General features: G+C 39.4%; 1 protein-coding gene across 1 annotated transcript; it reads right to left on the bottom strand.

Moving 5' to 3' along the window:
* Window positions 1–2599: 2599 nt before the first annotated feature.
* Window positions 2600–7817, bottom strand: LOC122706504 (tripartite motif-containing protein 64-like). The gene is made up of 6 exons (XM_043921712.1): window positions 7407–7817; window positions 6818–6913; window positions 5908–6151; window positions 5092–5101; window positions 3678–3775; window positions 2600–3099 (listed from the first exon to the last, which is right to left on the bottom strand). The coding sequence occupies exons 1-6, from the start codon at window positions 7815–7817 to the stop codon at window positions 2600–2602; spliced, it is 1359 nt and encodes a 452-aa protein (XP_043777647.1).
* Window positions 7818–12124: the final 4307 nt, after the last annotated feature.

Below are 12124 nucleotides of genomic sequence, written 5' to 3'. Positions count from 1 at the left end.
CCTGCAATGCAGGGGACACAGGAGACACAGATTTGGCCCCTGGGTCGGAAAGATCCACTGGAGAAGGAAATGGCAACCCACTCCAGCATACTTACCCGGAGAATTCCATGGGCTGAGGAGTCTGGAGGGCTGCAGCCCATAGGGTCACAAAGAGTCGGACACAACTGAAATGACGGAACATGCATGCAGGTAAGGTGTTGATGCTCCTAAATGTTTATGAATGTGCATTTAAAAATAATCTTGAAGAGTCATAGACTTAGAGAATGAACTTATGGATGTCAGGGGGAAGAATGGGAGGAAGAGGGATAGTCAGGGAGTTTGGGATGAAGAGGTACACACTGCTGCATTTAAAAATGGATGACCAACAAGGACCTACTATATAGCACATGGAACCCTGCTCAATGATATGTGGCAGCCTGGATGGGAAGAGGGTTTGTGGGACAGTGGATACACGTATATGTATGGCTGAGTCCCTTTGTTGTTCACTGGAAACTATCATGACATTGTTTGTTAATCAGCTACACTCCAATGCAAAATAAAAAGTTTTTTAAAAATGAAAATGATCTTGAATTGCAAAAGCACAACCACTGTCTTATGGGGTCCCACAATTGTTATAAGCATCCCCCAGGTCATTATTTTTCAATTCTTAACCAATTTCCCTAGCACCGTTCTTTAGTAAGTGAAGTATGGCAGTATAGGTTAATATCTACAATAATATTTTGTGTTCCAAATTGGTCATAAAGAGTTTTTAGGAATGCTGACATAAAGGTGATTTTATTTTATGTTTCTGTTCTTCTGTATTTACAAATTGCAGCAGTCACAAAAATCAGGGCACCAGACACAAGTATAGTTTCTCTTTGGAAGACATGGGTACTCTGGATCTCCTTAGTGGAAGAGTTTGATGACGGTGTTAGCCCAGAGTTCTCAGAAGTGGATGACATTAGGCCTGTAAGTGCATGTTCAATGAAAAGTCTGTGCCTGCTGTGGGGTGGGTGGGAATGAGGTTTAAGGGAGAGGGGATACATATATATATATATATATACATCCTCCAATTAAAAATATACTTAAAAAAAGTCGGCTGTTCAGATAGCAGCTAGGAAGATAAATTAGTGTAAGCTCTCTAGTTTAGAATCAGGATAAGAGACTTATGTCTGCAAACTCCCTTCATGATAGCCCTTGGATTTGCTTAGTGCTTGTGTGAATAATCATAGACGGGTGACCCTGTGGGCATGTTTCAACTTGGGTTCTGCCCTCACTTCCCCTTTGTCATGTAGCCCTGCCAAGTTGGCATGTCACGAAGTCATGGTGAGTTTATATGCCAAAGAATTTATCAAATATAAAAACACCTCCTTGTTCCATTTTAAGTTTACTATGAAGATCACACTGAGTCAGTGTACTAGGTGGATAGTCTGGAACTCAATAAATTGATCATATTTGATCATTTCTGAAAGCAAGAGAAAGAAGCTAAAATTTTGTCCACTAAGATTACTATTTGCGAACTTGACTGATTTCAGTGGATTTCTATTTTTAACCTTATAACATTCAGTATGGTGAATTGTTTTTCAGTATTTTTTGCTGTCATATGGAGTCAACTGTTTTAGAATATTAACTACTTAAAAAATATACAGGACATCATAGACTAAGTACAAACTATTGTTACTTATATAGTTTAATATGTAACATAATTTGTTCAATGATATCCCACATTTAAGAAATTTTGATTGATTTTCTATTTACTGATTTAGTTATTGAAAATGCTGTGTAGTACATTCTTTGGTCCATGTATCCTTGTTTGTTATAATTTCTATTGGAAAGAATGCTAGAGATGATGTTTCTAGGTCAAAAGATTTATATAATTCCTTGGAAAGCCCAAGAAGCCCCCGATGAGTGGATATCACAAGTTCCACCAAGATTTGAACTAAACACTAAACATCATTCCTTTTGTTTACTAACCTGATATAAATAAGTATACCACTTCATTCCTGCACCCCAGTCTGGTTCATTTATGCAAGTAAAGCACATTGCTTACAGTGTATATGAACCTTGAAAGCATTAAGTGAAAGTAACCAGATATAAAAAGTCATGAATTGTGTGAACCCATTTAATTGAAACTATATAATAGAAAAATTCGTGAAAAATAAAACTGGACTAAGGGGGTGACAAGACGGGGGAAGGGATATGGGGAGTAAATATGTGCATTGATTTCTTTTTGGAGTGATGGATATGTTCTGAAATTAGACAGTTCTTGTTTCACAAATTTTTGTATAGTACTAAAAAACACTGAATTATGTACTTTAAAGGTAGTAATCGTTAAGGTATGTAACTTTTATGTTAATAGAACTATTATTTAAAAGAGAAAAGCAATTGATTATATTCTATGAAACACTCCATAATAAATTTTTATTAGAAGAAAATTTAATTAACAAACTTATACATTCAACATGGTCATGCCATTTTATATAAACATACAGTCACTATGTTTCATTAAATTACAATGTGCTCAGAGATAGTCAGGGATTATCTTGTGGCCTCACATGAGGTTTTGGAAAGCAATTACCTCAGAGGAGAAGTAAAAATAATGGTCACAGAATTTGACAATTCATAGAGACCTAAGACAAAGGAAAGGCTTCAGAGGGAAGGAAAAAGGGGAAGGAAGGAAACTGTATATGAGGGATCCTCTGCAAACATCATAGAAGCTCACGGCTCCATTGTCATAATCCAGAAACACCCCAATCTTACCCAGAGGCCTTTTCACATACTGAATGTAGGGTGGGGTGTTGGTGAAGAGACTATAATGATTGTTCACCTTCTTGGAAAACAGAACACATGCTTCTTCAGAATAAATGCTGATATTAGTATCAGTTATCAAGATATCTTTGCAGGTGCCCAGAATCCAGCTGGAGGAGTGCGTCACATCCAACTCCCAGTAATGCCTCCCAGAGGTGAAGGCCCGAGCTCCCCAGGACACGACACTCTCCACAATCTGAGGTTGTCTGGACGTGCCGTGGTGCTCATCTCTGAACATCACACTTGCATCATCGTCATCCTCAGAAAGGCTCATGTGGTGAATGGTCATTGTCTGACTCAGAATGTTATCCACTGCAGAAAGAGCAGAAATCAGGTTAGCAAGTGGGATTTCCACGTCTCTGAGAGGCAGAAGGCAGAGGTTCCCTACCCACTGAGATTTTTTTTTCATGTTCCCTCCTCCAGGGAAACCCAAAACAAAGACAGCAAAGTGAGTTCAGACTGCCCTTCTAAGAAGAGGAAGAGTTACTACTCTATGGCATGTAGAAACACCTCAAATCATATCAAAAAAGAAAAAGATATATCATGAACTGCATGAAGTCTGATTTAATCTCAGTCTCTTGATGATCACTCTGAAAACTGAATATTCTATTTGTTTATAACCATATGAGCAACTTGATTGCTCTCTTTCACTCTATGTCAGATGTAACTAAATATATGTATATGACTTTGCAGTTTCAGTAAACTATAGATTGGAAAGTGCAGCCTTGATCTTTGCAATCCAAATGTACAGGCAGAAAAGATGCAACAACTTGCAACAAAATCATATAGTATCATCATTTCAGATAAAAATAAAATAACATTAAAAGGAGGCTCCTTCCTAGGAAGCTCTAAGGAAATTCAGTCCTGATCACCACAGGGCTGACCCTCACCTCTGAAGTTGTTCAGCATGTCTAGGATTCCAGTGACAGGCCAGCAAGTGAGCTCTGGGTTCACTGGCTGAGGCTTCTGCATCTCTGCCAAGTCAGTCCTGTAACAAATGACATACAGACATGTCAAGGTTAAAGGCCAATCACATGACCATTACAAAAAAAAGCAGTTTTTAACCCAGGAAATTTTGTTAGAATTCTATTTTTGGTTAATTGCATATACAATATATTCTACACAGTTTGGAATATAAAAATATTACCAGATTTTTTCCTAAGTATAAATTATATCAAATTTAAACTTCCCCATTGTTTTCAGATGTTATTCCAGTTTTCAAGTCATTGCACCTCATTACCTTCCTCTATTCCATATCAGGTAATGCAAAGATACTGAACATTTTACAGACAGAAAATTCCGGCTAGGCCTTTGAGACTTCAGTAAGTAAGTAGTCATCAAGGATACATTCAGTGTCTACAAGGAAGAGTTCATTAGCCAGACCTGTTTGCTCTTGTCAGCCCAGCAAAGGACTCCAAATCCAACCTGGTTATTTTGGTCCAAAAACTCTACCTGCTCAGTGGGCAGCAGAAAGCCACTCCCTCTGAGGTTCTGCCTACAAGGGAGCTTGCAGTGATGGAACAAGCTGAGTCACTGCTACTCCTCAAAACAAAAGGACAGTTCTTTTCTCATTCTTAGGGAATTTGCCTCTTTCAGGCCTTTTCCACTTTCCAACTCATTAGCATAGGTGCTTCCTCTGTGATATCTTAGAAAATCCCTTCACTAAGCTTAACTTGGTGAGGTTGGAGAGGATGGAGTGAGTGGGTAAAATAAAGCCCAGGATGTCAGAATGTTTTCAGGTATATTGGATTTCAGCCAAATGAAAAGGAAACTTCTGAGGCCAAGGATTGAAATTCTTTTGAAATAAAACAGAAAATAGCCAAAAAGACAATATCGGTCATCTATATATGAGGGTGCTGCACCTATGGATTTACACATGGATTCAGTTTATAAATTCCCAGTTATTGGTTTATGTACTTGTTTATTTACACGTTTATTTATTTCATGGGAGGTGCTTCTTGGATCAACTATTTTAAATATATTTTAAATACAGCAGTGTATGTATGTCAACCCCAGAGTCCCACCCTGTCCATTTTCCCCATCATTACTCCTGGTTCTGAATGGAAAATATTCAGAAAAAGATTCCAGAAAGTAAAACTTCAAAATGCCACATAACCGGGGAACTATTTACAATGCATTTAATTTATATTGTATGTGTTAGTTGTTATAAGTCATCTAGAGATGACAAAGTGTATGGCAGTATACTTGTAAGTTAACTGCAAATACTATGGCATTTTGTATAAGGAATCCTGCATCCTGGAATTTAAATATTGAGGAGGACCCAAAAACAATCTCCCATGGCACCGTGAATCTACTTCACCAAAAAGAGAACAACATTTCCAGAAATAAACAAATTAGTGTGTACTCACATTTTCAATACATTTACCAAGACCTGCAAAGAAAAACAAAGATCATGTTAATCACGAGACTTCTGTTGTTTTGCATATTCCTCTCTATTCTTTATTCCATAAGATATTGTCTTTTAAATCATCTTCTAAGGAATACTCAGAAGGCATCCTAATAACACAGCCTAAGCTAAAATATGGGGGACTTCCTCAGGGCATATTATGGAAGGAAGGAGGTCAGAAGAGTCTGTGTAATGACGCGGCAATATCTAGGATTCCAGTATCACCCTCTGCCAGTGCTGTTCTCAAGGACAGAGCTCACCATTTAACAAAGCAATAGCGAAAACAGGGAACCAAATTTAATTATAGAGTGAAACTGAGGACTAGTTTTAACAGCCTTGCCTAGAGAACAGGTGAAACTTCAGTGTCTCTGGGAAATTTGGGATAACGGGGAGTGACAAAGGTTTAGGGGAACACATACTGAGATTTACTCCAAGAAAGTTAACTTTCCATTGGTCACAGAATTTTGCTGCTTTTAGATCATCTGTCTGGATAGTACTCCTGATCACACTGGAAAAATATAGTCTTACTTTAGCTAAGAAATGGACAAAAATCTTGCAAAGATTACCAAATATGTTGAACTAGGGGACTGGACAAATAGAATAAAGGGGGTCAAGGAGCACCATCCCTCAGCTGAGAGTAACCATAATATGAGGCAATATTTCAGTGTCATAGCAGCTCGTCTAGAAGAGTGTTCCTCTCTCTGAGGACGGACCCTCCTTTCTCACCTGGAGCAGCTCCCTGTCCGGCTTGCAGCACATCGCAGTCAGCTCTCTGTACATGTCTTTCAGATGTTCTCTGTACTGAGTCATTCTGAGCACACTCTCCTTGAGTTGTACACAAATCTCCTTGGCTTCTCGCTCCAGGGCCTCCAGATGCACTTGCTCCTCCTCCCAGAGCAACAGAAGCATCCTCTGATATTCAGCTGTAATCATCTCCTTCCTTAGGGCCACATAGTCCTGTGGGGACAGTGTATTCGAAGTATTGCTTATGCTCACATTCAAAAGAAAACTTCAAATATTATTTCCTTGATGTCATCAAGAACGTTCTCAACAAACTGTTGGCCTCAAGTATCTTCCTGTCCATGGTTTCTCTGAGTTCCTAGTATCTTTCCCTGTTTGAATCAAGCCATCTGAGGGGTCCCAAGCTCTCCCCTTAGAAGGATTCTTCAGGGTTCTTACTCTATCAGTTATGTTCTCTTTAATTTGGATTGTGTTTTTCTCTTGTTCCTTGCCCTGATTTTTCTAAATATTCTTTAATGGGGTAAACCCCATTTTGTATAGTTTTAAAAGATGCTCTATTTTACCTCTAGGTACTTCTATATTCCTCTCCTCTACTACAGAGTAACACTTGGTGCAGTGTTGTCTTATACTCCATTTCTGAGTTTTATTCAAATCCTCAAAATTTGGCCTAGGAACACTTTTCATGCTGAGGTTTTCCCATGTACTAGGATTCCTTGAACTAGCATGTATTGACCTGTTCCACCTGTGATTACTGATAGGTCCTTTGAAACCACGCCTTTTCAAGGGAAGAGATCAATATCCTTTAATGGGAATGTAAATAGACCTAAAAGCTAGAATTATAGCACTGTCTATAGAAATAAATAGGAGCGTTTTTATTCTTACCTTAAATGACCTTGTTTTTTTAGCTTCCTGGTTCAGAATGATTTTCATTTCTTCTCTGATTTTCCATAAAGAGCCCATTCTCTTTAGAAGTTTCTCCTGCAAAATACCCAGGGGATTTAGACACGGAAGATGACACTGTAAATTTCATCCCCTTATTCGTGAACAAAGGCACTTGTTGGTTACTCAGAAACCTTGAGTTAGAATGTTGTGGTCAGATTTTCCCACATTAATCTGAATCTAACACCAAGATGATAGTGACAAAGTGTATGCTACAGAACTGGGGAAATGTTACAGATCATGAAATCCAATCCCTAAGAAACTGAGACTCACATATTTATATAGGTTGATTAAGAAAGCCTCAAGCTCCCATCAGAAGCCTGTGTCCCTGGTGCCACCCGCCCCGGGAGGCTGCATTTCCACACGTGTGGACAACTGGGCAACAACACTGACAGGACACATTATATGTGAGGATCCACATTCAGAAATCCCACCTCCACTGTCTCCATCCCCATCACCATCATAGCACCCTCGTCTTCCTCTCTGACTTAGGAGCCTCTAGATCCCAAACTGCTCTAGAGGCATCACCTACCCGGGACTCCTCAGCAGCCCTGTGTATCGGACTGTGGCTGTGAGCTGCGTGCTCGGGGCGTTCAGAGCAGGGCCCGCAGAGCAGGGTCTGGTCAGCCTCACAGAAGAGGCCTCTGGCTTCCTGGTGTGTCTCACAGATCTGCTCCTCAGAGCGGTGGTCGTGGTCAGCTCTGGCCTGTCTGGCAAGGGAAGCCAGCCTCTTGAGGACGATATTGGTTTTGAAATGGGGCCTCTCTGCTATTCCCCTGCACTCAGGGCAGCTCCTTGGAGTCTGGCCTTCTTCCCAGCAAAGACTCAGACAGGGACGGCAGAAGCTGTGCCCACAGTCTATGGTGACGGGGTCCAGGAAGCAGTTCATGCAGATGGAGCAGGTGAGTTCCTGCTGGAAGGCTTCCAGCTCGTCTGAATCCATGTTTCTGAAAATTAAAGATAGAAATAGAAATGGTAAGAGAGAAAGTCTTTCTTCTGCCCTGATCAGGGAAAATTAAGCTTTTGGCACAGTCCTGTCTTGAGCTCTAATTTCCATATTTGTTAAACCCAACACAAACCTGCATACTTAGTCGCTCACTTGTGTCCTTCTCTTTGTGATCCTGTGGACTGTAGCCCACCAGGCTCTGTTCATGGGATTCTCATGGCAAGAATACTGGAGTAGGTTGCTGTGCCCGCCTCCAGGGGATGTTTGCTACCATGGATTGAACCCAAGTCTCTTAAGTGTCCTGGATTGCCAGGTGGGTTCTTTACCACTATTGCACCTAGAGTTCCCCAATGGCTCAGTGGTATAGAATTTGCTGACACTTTAGGAGTCAAAGGAAATGTGGGTTGGAGCCCTGGGTTGGGAAGATCCCCTGGAGAAGGAAATGGCAACCGTTCCCAGTACTCTTTCCTGGGAAATGCCATGGACAGTGAAGCCTGGTGGGTTATAGTCCATGGGGGTTGCAGAGTTGGACCTGACTGAATGACCAAGCAGAAACACAGTACAAACCTGGAAATGGTGACTACAGACAGGTTGTATTCTTGCTATAATAAAAAGGATGCAATTAGATGAGAGTCACTTGCAACTATTTTTTTGTTTAAAGTTAACCTGAGGATAAATATTAGGATGACTCCAGAGTAACTTTTGTCAGTTGATTGGTACAAAAGCATATATATAATCTCAATCTGTCTCTCTCTCTCTCTCCATTTTCCCCTACTTACAACCCACACTAACACACACTTTGTCTCTTCGCTAATGTTTTCTATGCCTTCTGCCTTTGAAGTGACATATATGCTTTTCTAAAGCCAAATAAAATTGTTTATGAATAATTTAAACTTTATATAATTAATGTTTTCTTTAACTTTGACATTCTGAAACTGTAAACTGGTCAACGTTTACTTACAACTTAAATTAACAAAACTATTCCTTTCAAGACAAAAAGAGAAAATAAATATGGCATTGTTAGTTCAGGAAGACAATTTTTCCTGGAGTCAATTCAGATATTTCGAGCATGTCATATTTTGAACTGGTGAATGTTCCCACTAATAATTTGTAAAAAAGAATCAATTGTTTACTAAAGAAAGTGAAAGTGAAGTCGCTCAGTTGTGTCCAACTCTATGGGATCCCATGGACTGTAGGCTACCAGGCTCCTCCATCCATGGGATTTTCCAGGCAAGAATACTGGAGTGGGTTGCCATTTCCTTCTCCAGGAGATCTTCCCAACCCAGGGATTGAACCCAGGTCTCCCGAATTGTAGGCAGACACTTTACTGTCTGAACCACCAGGGACATTCCAATTTGACTCTACATTGTTTACTAAAACCATAGAAATAAGTTTGAATATACCCAAAGATTTCTGCCCTACACTGGAAATTCCAAATATCTGGTTAATGGAAGCAACATCAGATGTTTTATTTTTTGATGTTTCCCTCTTTGCCCATTCCACTTTGGAGTCCCTACTGGTTGATTGTATCTATTTTGAACACTTTTCACTTATGGACTGCAAAGTGATGTCTTTAAAATGATAGCAAATGTGACCATTTCAAGAAGGTTTTCTGATTAATTTAACCATTTAACTCATATTCATCTGTGTAAAGACTATGAAATGTATTCATTATGTTGAACATTTAAAGAGTACTATGTGTTTTATAAATACTTATGTATTTATAAATATGTGCATCAAAAGAGGAGATAGCTGATGAACAGGGAGAAAGTATAAAGAAGCCTTGTATAGAGTGGGCTAGAAAGTGACCAAGAATTCTTTATGAATAAAATCACTTTTATGCTAATGACACTGGGAATCATGATAGCATTAAAATATAGAAGAACTAAATGGACTTCCTCAGTGGCTTCATGATAAAGAATCAGCTTGCCATTAGATTAACTCCTTTTATATGGATTAACTCTTTTAATCTTCTAAACAATATTAACTAATTTTCTATTTTTACCCACATTTTATAAGGAAATTACTTGACATAGTATGGATAAAAGACATTACTTGTTTGCAAATCCCAGAGGGAATAAATGCTTGATGCATTGCATACATACAGATATTACTGACAGAAAAAAAAAATTACATTTCTGTCCATAATCACCAGTAAAGTTTCATTCCTAAGTGAACATAACAGAATTGCATCTACTTTGATTAGAACTCACCACTGGGTACAGTTGATGAATGTTCTACTCCTATGCTGTTAGTAACTCTGCACAATTCAGTTCAGCTTGAGGTGTTCACTTCTGCCTGGCAGAAACTTCCCGAAGTCTCCACAATGCAGCGAACTCCAGTCCCGGCAGCTCTGGACTCTGGAGAAAAGTGAGTGTGGATCTTCAAGAGATGCTTTATATAGTCTCTGAAGACCACGCCCATCTCTTCCAAGTGATAGTGTTATCAGCCCTGTGAAAAGGTATAGGTGCACATGATTAAATTTTCCCAGAGTTGAGAACATTTTCAGATGCCAATGATTGAAGTCCTTTGAAACCTACTTAATCCAATTGTCACAATCCAATCTCTACTAAAAAGTCACATTTTGAATTTATAGTTGTAATCCATGAAGTTGCTGTTTGGACAATAAATAAACTCCCTAGATGTGAATATCTCCTCCATTGAATGAACTGCATCATAGTTCTAATTTCAGATGACCAGTATGTCTATTACTTTGGGCAAGAATCCCTTAGAAGAAATGGAGTAGCTCTCGTGGTCAACAAGAGTCTGAACTGCAGTTCAGTTCAGTTCAGTGGCTCAGTCATGTCTAACTCTTTATGACCCCATGGACTGCAGCATGCCAGGCCTCCCTGTCCATCACCAACTCTCGGAACTTGCTCGAACTCATGTCCATAGAGTCAGTGATGCCATCCAACCATCTCATCCTCTGTCCTCCCCTTCTCTTCTTGACTTCAATCTTTCCCAGCATTAGGGTCTTTTCCAATGAGTCAGTTCTTCACATCAGGTGGCAAAAGTATTGGAGTTTCAGTTTCAGTGTCAGATCTTATAAAGAATATTCAAGACTGATTTCTTTTAGGATGGACTGGTTGGATCTCCTTGAAGTCCAAGGGGCTCTCAAGAATCTTCTGCAACACCATAGTTCAAAAGCATCAATTCTTTGGCAGTCAGCTTTCTTTATGGTCCAACTCTTACATCCATATATGACTACTGGAAAAACCATAACTTTGACTAGACAGATCTTTGTCGACAAAGTAATGTCTCAGCTTTTTAATACACTGTCTAGATTGGCCATAACTTTTCTTCCAAGGAGCAAGTGTCTTTTAATTTCACGGCTGCAGTCACCATCGGCAGTGATTTTGGAGCCCTGCAAAATAAAGTCTCTCACTATTTCCATTGTTCCCCCAACTATCTGCCATTAAGTGATGGGACTGGATGCCATAATCTTAGTTTTTTTTGCATGTTGAGTTTTAAGCCAACTTTTTCAATCTCCTCTTTCACTTTCATCAAGAGGCTCTCAAGTTCCTTTAGTACTTGGGTGCAATCACAAAAATGACAAAATGATTTTAGTTTGTTTCCAAGGTAAACGATTCAACACTGCAGAAATCGAAGTCTGTGCTCCAACCACTGATGTGGAAGAAATTGAAGTTGACCAATTCTGTGAAGACCTATAGCATCTTCTAGAACTAACGTTAAAAGAAAGATGTCTTTTTAATCATAAAATATATGCAAATGTATGAAGTCAAGAGAAACCTGGACTATCAGTCCAGTTTGGCCTTCCAGTATGAAATGAAGCAGGGCAAAGGCTAACAGAGTTTTGTCAAGAGACTAAACTGGTCATAGCAAACACCCTTGCCAAAAACCCAAGAGATGACTCTCTGCATGAACATCACCATGCATAGAGTGCATTTTGATCAATACCAAAATCAGATTGATTTTTTTTTTTTTGCAGCCAAAGGTGGAGAATCTCTCTAGAATTGGTAAAAACAAGACTAGGAATTGACTGTGGCTCAGATCGTGAGTTCTTATTGCAAAATTCAGGCTTAAATTGAAGAAAGTAGGGAAAACCTCCAGGACCTTCAGGTATGAGCTAAATCAAATCCCTTATGATCATACACTGAAAGTCATGAATAGATTCAATGTATTAGATTTTACAGACAGAATGCCTGAAGAACTATGGAGGAGAGTTAGTAACATAGTACAGGAGGCAGTGACCAAAACCATCCCAAAGAAAAAGCAAATGCAAGAAAGCAAAGTGGTTGTCTGAGGAGGTTTAACAAATAGCTGAGGAAAGAAGAAAAATCAAA

Source organism: Cervus elaphus, chromosome 2, assembly GCF_910594005.1.
Source record: "Cervus elaphus chromosome 2, mCerEla1.1, whole genome shotgun sequence".
Taxonomy (NCBI): domain Eukaryota; kingdom Metazoa; phylum Chordata; class Mammalia; order Artiodactyla; family Cervidae; genus Cervus; species Cervus elaphus.
The sequence above is the reverse complement of the archived record's forward strand: the minus strand, read 5'-3'. Positions and strand labels throughout refer to the sequence as shown.